Source organism: Tarenaya hassleriana, unplaced genomic scaffold, assembly GCF_000463585.1.
Source record: "Tarenaya hassleriana unplaced genomic scaffold, ASM46358v1 Cleome29, whole genome shotgun sequence".
In the NCBI taxonomy this organism is placed as follows: Eukaryota; Viridiplantae; Streptophyta; class Magnoliopsida; order Brassicales; family Cleomaceae; genus Tarenaya; species Tarenaya hassleriana.
The window spans coordinates 1,359,887-1,372,286 of NW_010966092.1; the positions used below are offsets into that span (position 1 = coordinate 1,359,887).

The 12,400-nt window shown below is 34.1% G+C and overlaps 2 protein-coding genes across 2 annotated transcripts; one reads left to right on the plus strand and one right to left on the minus strand.

Annotated features, from left to right (window-relative positions):
• Positions 1-5,105: 5,105 nt before the first annotated feature.
• LOC104818519 (cleavage stimulation factor subunit 50) lies at positions 5,106-8,015 on the minus strand. Its single transcript, XM_019203054.1, is given in 11 exon segments — positions 5,106-5,325; positions 5,328-5,370; positions 5,372-5,476; positions 5,591-5,622; positions 5,625-5,698; positions 5,768-5,815; positions 5,817-5,905; positions 5,979-6,079; positions 6,166-6,196; positions 7,422-7,509; positions 7,802-8,015. Coding segments are annotated over 11 exon segments (732 nt in total). The 5' UTR covers positions 7,870-8,015; the 3' UTR covers positions 5,106-5,272.
• Positions 8,016-9,477: 1,462 nt separating this feature from the next.
• On the plus strand, positions 9,478-12,392 carry LOC104818353 (protein COBRA-like). Its single transcript, XM_010547908.1, has 7 exons — positions 9,478-9,790; positions 10,202-10,281; positions 10,440-10,566; positions 10,669-10,998; positions 11,101-11,266; positions 11,363-11,649; positions 11,740-12,392. Exons 1-7 carry the CDS (start codon positions 9,688-9,690, stop codon positions 12,012-12,014), a joined length of 1,368 nt encoding a protein of 455 aa, XP_010546210.1. The 5' UTR covers positions 9,478-9,687; the 3' UTR covers positions 12,015-12,392.
• Positions 12,393-12,400: the final 8 nt, after the last annotated feature.

Below are 12,400 nucleotides of genomic sequence, written 5' to 3' on the forward strand. Positions count from 1 at the left end.
AAAAATACTACTAATCAAATATAAAAAACAAACAGTTTAAACAAAAAATAAGAAATAAAAACATATTCTTTTACTTTTTATAAATAAAATAAAGATATAGATTACATATTATATATGATATTAATATAAGAAAATTTTAAAAAGAATTTTGCTTGGAATTATACATTTTTTAAAATAATATAAATGTATTGCATCATCAGATCTATTTTATTTTTCTATAATATTTAGAAATATATCTTTGTATATATAAGAATTAAAAACTAAGATAATGAAATGTACGTTTACATAGAAGTTTTTTTGCATTAAATTCTTATAAATATACCTTATTTATTCTATAAGGATTCTCATAACAATATTAGATTACAAAGTTATAAAAGTATCCATCAATCTTTTTTTCATAAACATATTCACATACTTATATGTCTGAAATTTTAAGTATGGATTTAATTATAAAAAAAATAAATCCAATTTGTGCAAGTTGTTTTAAATAAAAAATTTTATTTACCATTATTTGAATTCAACGTTAAGAACAAAATTGCATAGAAACAAATATAATTATACATTATATATAAAAATTAAATCTGATTTAAAATGGGTGGGATATGATTTTTTAAAAAATTTAAATAATCTGATCCAAATTCTATAGGAAACTAATAAAAAAATTCTTTTAGAAAAATATTATATTCTCATTATCCAGGATATCCGAATAAAACTATAATAATAATAATAATATAATATAATATAATATAATATTATTGTTATTATTCTATGGCTGAATTAAGAGATACCATGAGTTTTAAATAGCATATGAAGCTATTTTTCAGAATTTTGAAACTTCCATATCACATTATTCAAATAAATCTTTATTCAAATAAATCTTTCGATTGGTATATTATGTTTTTTTTTTGCACAATTTCTTAAGAACTTATTGCTAAAAAATGATTATTAATTTACGACATTTTAAAAAAGTTTTTCTTGATTACGTATATATGATAATTCAGTTTCATTTTCAACATTTTCCTAAATTTACTGTAAAACATGAAATTCAAATTCAGTTTTGAATTTTCAAAAGATCTCTTGAATTCTTGAATTCATATGTAAGACAGGGAAAACTCTATATCTATAAAACTATCACGGATGTAATAGTTACCAAAGATTAATGTTGACCCCTTATCAAAAACGAAATACACAATCAAAATACTGGAAAAACAAAAAAAAATATAGAATCAAAAGAAAAATCACAGAACAAATTAAAATCGGATTGCAAACCTGAACTTGTAGGAGTAGACCTTTGATTTCAAGCACTTTCCAACACCAAAATATATAATTGGTTGATAGTTGTATTGCTGATACGAACGTTTAGAGCACATAAGCACCATTTATAGTTTAGAGTTTATTAATTGAACTCATTCTTTTTCAATGAAAGGAGCACTATCTATTGACTAAATTTAATATGCATTAATAAAAGTTGAGAACACCACGTTTCAAATATTTACACGTTATAAATTAGTAGACCATTTGCATTAATTTCTTGTAAATATGACACGTGTCACTCCCATATGATTCTACTGTACTTTTATATATATATAAGATATATATATATATATATATTAATTATTGGCAAACGGGTGTTGTGAATCAAAACCTAAACAGACAGGATCAACTACCCCTTTCAAAATTGAGATTCGAATTCTTAGATATGGAAACGTTTTACACTCCATTTCAATGATTGAGCTATCCAAATTGGGGTTACGATATATAAATAAATATATAAGAGATTTTTATAATCTCATAGAATTGTTAATCTAAAACCTAAATTTATAACGTTTATTCAAAATGAATAATTCATAACTTAGTATCATCGCCCATTCTTTACACAAACAAATACCATCGTAGATGAATAATTGTGTGAAAGGTTAAAGCATGAATGTGTAAGTATGTACTAATCCAAACTTGCAAATTAATGCAAACAGCTCATTAAATCGGTTATAATTTATGTTATAGTATCTCCTACTCGGACAGTAACTATAATAACTATAGAATTACAATGCTCAACAAAACCCCCAATTTCATTAGATAAAAAAAATGTTCTATCAATTGGGATCTATCTAATACCATGATAAATTATCAATTAATTGCTATATAGTTATTATTGATAATTGAATGAGTTTAGATATTGATAACATAGTTTTTTTATTAAAAATATTTTAATAAGAATATATCTTTTAATATAATAATCTTTGCAAAATATGACAAGTAAATAGCTAAACGTTTATTTTGATATAATTGATACATCAAATGTTGAAAAGTTCCAAAAGGATATTTAACTCAAGAAATCGATTGTAATTCACAACCTCGATCTTGGAAAAGATGTATAAATTAGAGAATAATTCATAACATAAAAAACGAATCGATATTATAAATTGCTTTAGATTTCATGAGTCATGGTATTAATTTAGAATATTTTAAGATTTGAGTTATTAATTTAGAACATTTTAATATTTGAAATAGAAATTAAATCAATTAAAAGTTTAGGTATTTATTTGATATATTTGTAAAATTGGGGTAAATTTTCCCAATGACAAAATCAAATCAAATATGAAAGATTGTAATATTATTATGTAAACATAATTTCTCCGGAATTCTCAATGATACATATATGCGATTGGTAAAATCATATGCATCGTCTTCATCTTTCGTGTTTCAGTAATCATAGACTTAGACATACATATCATGCGCATGATCTCGTATTCGCCAGATTTATTAAACCATTTAAATGTTGGACAATGTTAGAAAATATATATATGTATATATAATTGTTACAAAACATATATAGAAATGTATAGCTAGCGTAATTAGAGATGCACGCACCATGTATATGATGATCGAAGTACGAGAGTTGTCTACTTTGGCATATAGATCTGCATGTTTTTCTTTCTTAATTTGAAGACATATTTTCGAGAGAAAAAAAAAGGTTTTAAAATCATTTTATGTACCATTTTCAAGTGGATTTATCGTAAAAAAAACGAGACATTGACCATTTTCAAGTAGATAACCCTAATTATATATACATGATATTACATATATACCCTCTTATACTCTCTATATATAAAAAAATACCCCGAATCACTTCGTGTGTGTATATATATTGAAGTTGTTTTCAGCCACTTCGTAACTCCAACAAACAAAATCATATTTACACGCATACTTAAATTTTGAGTAATTATGTGAACCCTAGCTAACTTCTGCTGGATACGAATCCAAATTAAAAAAAATGTCTTAGTGTATATTAATTAATTAAGTTACTAGCCAAGTGTATATCCATAAGTATATATATATATATATATAACTTTAATACGTGGAACTAATTCTTGATGGTGACGGGTCAATTTTTTTTCTCTAAATATCCGGTAGTGAACTCAATGGATATTGCTTTTAGAACTTAAAATAATCAGACCCGTATGCCTAAGGTTATTCTATTGAATGTGCCACTTATCGAGATCTTTAATATGATACAGAAAAAAATGTTTAATCACTATAGGATTGTTACTAGCCATATATAACTAATTCATATTGTATCATTGAAGATCTCTATGTATATATATATTATATATATAAGCAAACACAAAAATCTAGGTTTTGTACGGATGCAGTGGTCGAGTTATGGATCGACACCAAAAAGCAACGTATACATGAAGGGCACGAACCTAATTAGTTGATAATATAATTAACGAAAACAAAGGAACGAACTTTAGATAAAATTTAATCCGCGGGGTACAAAGTCGATAATGTAATTAACGAAAGCATCGAACCAAAAGACGAAAAATAATTAGGACCGTATGGTACATGTTCCAAAAAAGCGAGAAGTACCATATTATTATAACGCGTGTGCATATTATAGTTTCAATTTTTTTAAAAAAAAAAAAGAAAAGAAAAAGACATGTTCATATGAGAAGCACTCACTTTTGGAAGCATGCTTGGGTTAAGGAAGCCCCATGATTTAGGACAACCACCTTAATTATATCGTGAATTATTATATTTAAAAACCATTCTTTAATTAATAAATTATAATAATTTACAGGCAAATCATTTATTGTATGTATATATATATATATATGTGTAATTGGTTGATAACAACACCACATTCCGGTCTTTGTTAATTAATCCAGAGACTAAAAAAATTTCATATGCATGATTACGTTTCAAAATCGTATATCCTTAATTATGAGAAGCATTAATAATAAGGTGACGGAATAAAACTTATTACTTTGATTTTAATAGGGTATATGTTAAATTAATATTATTGTCATTATTTTTATATGAATTAGTTTAAATAATTAAAACTAGCATTCATTTTGAGGTGTCATGCATATGCATCTGTATTTTAACAACTATATCTATACACAGTTGATATAGACCCATACATCATTCAGATGCAAATCATGATAGTAACATACATTTTAAAAATCAATATATATATATATATATATGTATATATATATATATATATATATATACATATTAGGATCTTATAGTCACTTTGTTATGAAAGCGCTATATATATAATAACATTTTGGATAGACCCTAATGAAAAGGATCGTTATTATCACATTTATTACTTTAAATTTTTTTCATTTTTATTTAATAATTACAACTTATTGTTATGAAGGGTCCTATTTCCGTGACGTCCATGGCCAACGCGAAATTGATTGGAAAGCAACTCTAATGTCAGGCAGAAGCGCACAAAGAAAAATAATAATGACAAACATATATATTAAAAATAAACCAAAGAAATTATGTGTTGTCCAACGCTATCAAGACATTTGCCTTTTACGCGTTCTCATGAATATTTTTATAACACAACGGGGTTTTAATATATTTTATGTAATTAAATGCCGGTGGAACTCAATTTGTCAAATGAAGCCCAATTAAGGTAACAACTAAGACCCATTAAAGCCCAATTAAGGCCCATTATATGCCGGGTCGGAATTCATTTTTTCATTTTTTTTTAAATAATTCAATTGGATTTTTTTATTGATAAAAATAATCATTTTCTAAAAAAAATCTAAATTTTCACTTGTTTTTTTTATTTTATTTTTTTCGGATATAAAAAAAACATATCATTCGCAAAATTATACAGCATATACATTGGGTTCGACTATTCGGTTATTAACCAAATAGCCATCTTAGAAATACAAATTACAGTAAAAGGCCGAAACAAAGCTCCCATCGTCAAGCAGTGCTCTTTGCTAGTTGACCAGTAGTTCCTGTCCTAGATGGTTCCATTCCAGAACCGGACTGATCTGTTGGAGCCACAGGTGACTTCACGGGCGAATGCTCGATCCACCTCGTTGCACCGCTGCTGTTCTGGTGGTTCGACAGCCACCTTCTCTGCCGTCACCGAATCCCATACCACAACCTCATTGTTCGCTTCATCTGTGGACAGTACAAACTCTTCTGTCTCGTTGAAGACAGCCTGCGTTGCGTATAGTAATGTCTGTGTTCAATTCAAACACTCCTTTTCAGGTAGAGATATGTAAGAAAATTTCCCAGTTCAGGGTTTTCAGAGAATCTTCCGTTTTTTCGTCACCTGACACTGCAACTGTGTACGCCTCACACCGAGTATTCCTTCACCATCCTTCCCGTCCCGATTTCCCATATCTTCACCGTCGAATCTTTACTGCACGAGAGAATGAATCTGCGGAATCCATAAGATCGTTGATTCTTAAGCTCGGTAAGATGGATGGATGAAATCTAGTCTCTTTACCTCTGATCTCGGGTGAACGCTGCACTTGTGGCACCGTGAATGGAGCCGTACGCACTTTGCAGTGACCCCGTCCCATAATCGGATAGCTCTGTCTTTCGATGATGCTACATACATGGCCCCCGTTGAGGAATACCGAACCTTGAAAACCCGAGAATTTCGCATCTATGATCATCCCCGAGGAGATGTAGAACATATATGAAGTGTTTAATACCTGATTAATGGCTCCATTTGGACTGATATCGGCGAAACTTGCGGGAAGAATGCACTGGAAAGTGTTTACATCATATAGACGCGGAATTGGATGACCGGTTCCTGCAAACGTCTTATTTCAGTTTTCATAAAACAGTGAAGGAGAAATTATCCCAACGGAAAAAAAATCTCAATCTGATTACAGATACCTTGTGCTTTGGAAAAAATCTTTGATGATCCCTTCACGTGTGTAATACAAATTGGACGAAGTTAAAAACACCTGTTAGACTATACAGTTTTGATTTTAACAGCTAAAACTATGGTTATTGTGGGAGAGAAACATAAACAGATCAATCTGAAGTCAACAGAAGCTGTCCGGGGAGCCGGGAATGATCCATAAGACATGGACATTGACGCCCTCAGATCCAATAAAACCGAAGAAGAAACCCCTTGAAATGGCCCATTGTTCTCTACTGTAAGGCCCTGTGATGTAATCACGAGTGGGGCAAACGGAAGAGATCAACGGAGCAAAACACAACCAATTATATAACTATGAGTATTTTCGTGTTTCTTTATATTAATTAAATATATGAGTTTTTATATTAAATTTCTGAAAATTATGGGTAGAATATGTTAATAGGGTTTTATGGTTATAAACTTCTTATAAGAATCAAAACCTAAGAACAAACGGGTTTTTATCAAGTGAGTGAGATTGATCACTGTGAGGGGAAGGTAGACGATTCTCGAATATCGTCGGAGTTTACCATTTGCCTTGACTGCGGCGGTGTGGTGTTGTGTATTGGTGTTTGGCTTGAGTTTTCGAGTATGGTTGGTTGACAAATTGTAGGAATCAGATCCGAGTTCTATCAAACGTGGTATCAGAACCACCGATTCAGGTGTCCGTGGATTGAATATGTCAATCCAGACTCAATGTTCGGGAGGTGAATCGCAAACCTCTGAATCGGCGATGGATCTGTATGAAACTCGTGATTCACCTTCTGAACGTTGAGTCTGGACTGACATATTCAACCTACGACCAGTTGAATCGGTGGCTCTGATACCACTTTTGATAGAACCCAGATCTGATTCCTACAATTTGTCAACCAATCATACCCGAAAACCCAAGCCAAACACCAATACACAACACCACATGGCCGCTACCAAAGAAAACGGCAAACTCTGACAATAATCGAGAATCGTCTACACCACTCACAATGAAACCTTATTAACATATTCTACCCATAACTTTTAGAAATTTAAATATAAGTAAACCCGAAAATACCCATGGCCATGCTGGCTGTGTTTTGCTCCGTTGATCTCTCCCGTTTGCCCCACTCGTGATTACATCACCCTGTTCTCATCTCAGAACCAAACATTTCTCTTTTTGCTATTCCCTCACACACCATCCACACACATTCGTATGGTACACCCACAGAGAATGTAGTGCTTAGAAATGGACAAAAACCTTAGCAACAAGATCCAGAAGCCTGTTGGGAGAAGCCTCAACGTTCAATGGTGTCATTGTGGCAGAAGCAACCGCATTCGCTCGCAGCCTGCCAGTTAGGTCACAAGATCAAAACTTTCTTCTTTCAGATCCCAGCTTTCACTTTTTAACATCATGGGTTTCAATTTTTTGAGTTAAAGACGCTCCAATTAGAATCTAAATCAAACCAGCTACATGAAATTCCCAATTTTTCCCACGTGGGATTGAAAAGATACCTAAATAAGCAAATAATTTACAGAGGGGCAAATCGTTGTGTTCATATCAAAATCAATTATCCAACTTGAATTCAAACAACAAAACAATCGAAATAGATAGACCCATATGCCCAAATTGAGACATACCTGAGAGAGATTGTGGTGGCGAAGATGAGCGACGATGAGGGCATTGGGCTGTCTGAAGAGCTTCCCATCTTGCAGTGTGTTCTCCAAACCACTTTTTTTTTCCATTTTTGCACTAAAACCCTAACTCTCTCTCTCTCTCTCTAAAATCAAAAGAAGGCCGCCATTGCCGAGCTTTCTGCAACCAGTGGCTTCCTTGTGCACCCTCAAAGTACAAACCTATACGTACATGCCTATTAACATTTTACGTATATGCGCGTATGCTTGTATATCCTCGCACGCACGACACACGTGCGGAAATACAGAATGGGCTTAAATGGCAAAAAAAAAAGACTACTGGGCCTTATTTCATTAAAGACTTACCTATCTGAACGTGGGCCCAAAATGGGGTTGGGTGAGACAAATAGATTTAATTATTTCACTAAATATAAATATGATATAATTATTTCTTTTGCTTTTTTTTTCATTTATTTACAACATAACAAAAATTATTATTTTGCTATTTGTCGGTCATGGCAAAGATTTTATCCGATCTGTCGGTGAGGAGGCACTTTTACTTTTCTACGTAATAAACATGTTAAAGTTTTTTATAAAAAAAAATGTTAACTTATAACATGATATTGAAATCCTATCAATCTAGTTCAACATCGATTATTACGGTCCATTGATTTGGATACCTTTACATTGCATGTTTTAAAATTGAAATAAATGTTGGTTAATTTATCTTTTCAAAATCTGATTAAAATTAACTCAACAAATATCATATAAAAATTATTAAATATGTTTTAAAATTAAAGTAATTATAAAATAACCGAACATAACTCAAGCGTGTATGGTAAATACACTTTGTTATTATGGTAAAAAAAAAATTTAAAACATGCCGACAATTTTCCGGTTGGTAGCGAGTGTGACAATAATTAGAACATTAACATATTTGTCAAATTGATATGGTGGTTAGGACATGATCCCGAAATTTAAAAATATACCTACGTGGTGCCATATATATATATATATATATATATATACGCACACATTTGAAATATGATAGTAATACCAAAGTAAATATAACTGATTTTTCTTTCTATACCGTACAGTCTTATTTAACATGCATTATACCGACGAAGTTAACTGCAAATACACTTTTTTTTTTAAATTTTGAAATTCGCAATTATTATATGATTAAGAAAAATATAGATGGCCATACCCTTGCAGTATTATTGTACAATTTAATATTTAGAAAAAACGAAAGATTTTTAAATAATTTATGATAAAAATGAAATGCCAATGTAATTAATTTAAAAAAAAATTGTAAAATACGACTGCGCAAGTTTATAGTCCACCGACAGCCGAAGCATTGGTTGTGTCTGAGTTGTCTTCTTTGGAATTAAACTAAATCATTCTCTCTTTCCATTACAAAAAAAAAAACTCTCACCTTTTAATGTAAAAGAAAATATATACGAACTAATGAATTCAGGAATGAAATAGATTATGGGTTCATTTTAGTTCCTTTAAATACAATTTCACTAAAAAATTTACCAAAAAAAAAAATTCACCAAGGTTAATCAATGTTAGTCTAATAAAAAATATATACCCGATAAATAGGTTATTGTAAGGGTAGAAAGGTCAATTCATGATTGACCATTCAAATTTTACTAGAGAGCCACTGGTGAGATCCCAATTTTCTCGTGGTTTCTTCTGCAACTGCTTCTTTGTATAAGTCCACTCGCTCTTGAAGCAAAGCATCTTCTTCCTCTTCTCCATGTGTCATTGATTGAGATTCAGACACCTCTCTCTCTCTCTCTCTCTCTCTCTCTCTGTCTTGCTCTGGATCTAGGAAAGAATCTGGAACAAGCTCTGTTTCTGGTTCTGGTCTGAACAGCAGAATTGAAATGGAGACTTTCTTCTTCCCATTCACCTCCACAATCTCCAAGTTCGGTTTCTTGGCCATATGGGTCATGTTCTTGATTTCCTCTACTTCTTTTACTTCCACAGGTGAGTTACATCATGTTCTCCTCCATCGTATTTCTGCATCCAGTTTCTGTTTGCTCATCCCATGGTTTTCAAATTTTCTAGCTTTCTCGCCGACCAATCACCCCATTTTCTGGGTCAATGGTCCTGAATTTTCCCAAGAATGTAATGCGTCGGTTGGATGTTTTCTCGTTTCTATATTTGGCGTTTGGTTGAATTTCTTGCCGGAATGGGTTCCTGAATCATCGCTTTGCATAGTGATTTCCACTGGATGCTTGGATTTTCTGATTTAAACGTGGGAACTTTGTGACAAGTTCGATCACCACATCAGCTTGCGTGATGGGCAAATAAACTGAATTCAATGTCTGATAAGAAACAGAACTGGATCAAGAGAAACAAAGTTGAGAGATTTATCTGTGAAAATTCTTCCTGCAGAAGCGTATGATGCTCTTGATCCGGAAGGCAACATTACAATCAAATGGGATGTCATGAGTTGGACGCCTGATGGCTATGTTGTAAGTTTCTTGTTTTCTCATACAGCGTCTGATTCAAGAACAAGAAAAGATCCTGTCTTTTTTATTACCGGTTTAGGTCCATATAAGGTGGAAAGGCATATATCCCGATCGAGTTTGCAGTTCTGAGTCCTGTCGGATTTTGATCTTTTCCCCTTTAGGCCGTTGTCACGATGTATAACTTCCAGAAGTACAGACACATTCAATCTCCGGGTTGGACAATGGGCTGGAAATGGGCAAAGAAGGAAGTGATATGGAGTATGGTCGGAGGGCAAACCACCGAGCAAGGTGACCTTTCCGGAAACATATCCGATGGGTTCTGCCAGATGATTTCCGGGTGTTAGCTATCCAAAAGATGCAAACTTTATTACTTTTTTTTTACCTTAACAGGCGATTGCTCGAAGTACAAAGGAAACACCCCGCATTGTTGTAAGAAAGATCCGACCGTTGTGGATTTGCTCCCGGGAACTCCCTACAACCAACAGATCGCAAACTGCTGCAGAGGCGGTGTCCTGAACTCGTGGGTTCAGGACCCGTCCACAGCGGCTAGCTCGTTCCAGATCAGTGTTGGAGCGGCTGGAACCACTAACAAGACGGTTCGGGTCCCGAGAAACTTCACTCTCATGGCCCCGGGACCGGGCTACACTTGCGGGCCGGCAAAGGTAGGGAGACCGACCCAGTTTGTAACCTCTGATAGCAGGAGAACCACTCAAGCTATGAGTAAGTTTAGTTGTTGTTTTTTTCTTCTGCAATGTAGCAGACAACTTTCTTCTATCGGAACTTTGTCCTAAAGGTGCGAGTGTTTATGTTTATGTATGACAGTGACATGGAACGTTACCTGCACATACTCGCAGTTTCTTGCACAGAGAACTCCGACTTGCTGTGTTTCCTTGTCGTCTTTCTACAACGACACCATTGTCGGATGCCCGACTTGTGCTTGCGGATGTCAGAACAGAAACAGCTCCGAATCTGGCGGTGGATGCGTCGAGTGAGTCGAGAATTCCTTCTCCATTTTCCTTATCAACTCTTTCAAATTCATTTTCGGGAAAAAAAGTTGAAAACTTTGTGTTTATATGAAGAGCAGACCGGACATGCCTCACTTGGAGTCGGTGGTATTTCCTCCGACCACGAAACAGGGGACTGTACTGCCGCCATTGATGCAGTGCTCGAGCCATATGTGTCCGATTCGAGTTCACTGGCATGTGAAGCAGAACTACAAGGAGTATTGGCGAGTGAAGATCTCTATCACCAACTTCAATTACCGAATGAATTACACTCAGTGGAATCTCGTTGTTCAGCACCCGAATCTCGACAACATCACTCAGATCTTTAGCTTCAACTACAAACCCCTCTCTCCATACGCCGGTTTAAGTAGGTTTTCCCATCTCTCTCTCTCTCTCCCTCCTTCCCTCTCTCTCTCTCTCTCTCTCTGATGAAACGGCCATCTTCGTTGTTGTTCAGATGATACTGCGATGTTGTGGGGAGTTAAGTTCTTCAATGATTTCCTGTCGGAAGCCGGGCCGTTAGGGAACGTGCAGTCGGAGATTTTGTTCCGCAAGGACAAATCGGCATTCACGTTCGAGAAAGGATGGGCTTTTCCGAGAAGAATCTACTTCAACGGCGACAACTGCGTCATGCCTCCGCCGGATTCTTACCCGTTTCTTCCCAACTCCGGTTTCCGCCGAGCTGTCTCCTTCGCCGCCGCCGCCCTCTCTGTTCTCGTGTTCTTCGCGTAATGATACCCTTCACCTTAAACGCTTCCCTCAATCTACGGTTTTGCCACTGACCGGAGATCCCATGTCCGGCGAATAAGGAGGTGGTCGACGGTGGATGGTGCATCGGCCGGCGGAGTGGCATAAGCGTAATTTATGAGTTTTTTTTCATGCCCCAATTTAGAATATCCTGCTCTGTTTTTCTTGGCTTTTATATTTTTTATTTTTGGTTTGATTTTCACTCTATAAGCCTATATATAATATAGCTGCCCTAGAGGAGAACGGCCATACCCATACCAAGCAGAACTTCCATATCAGGATGATTCATTTTTTTTTTTTTTTGTAATTTTATTGCTCAACAATGATAGTTTTTAAAATTTATTAATCTTGTAATTCATCAAATTTGCCAT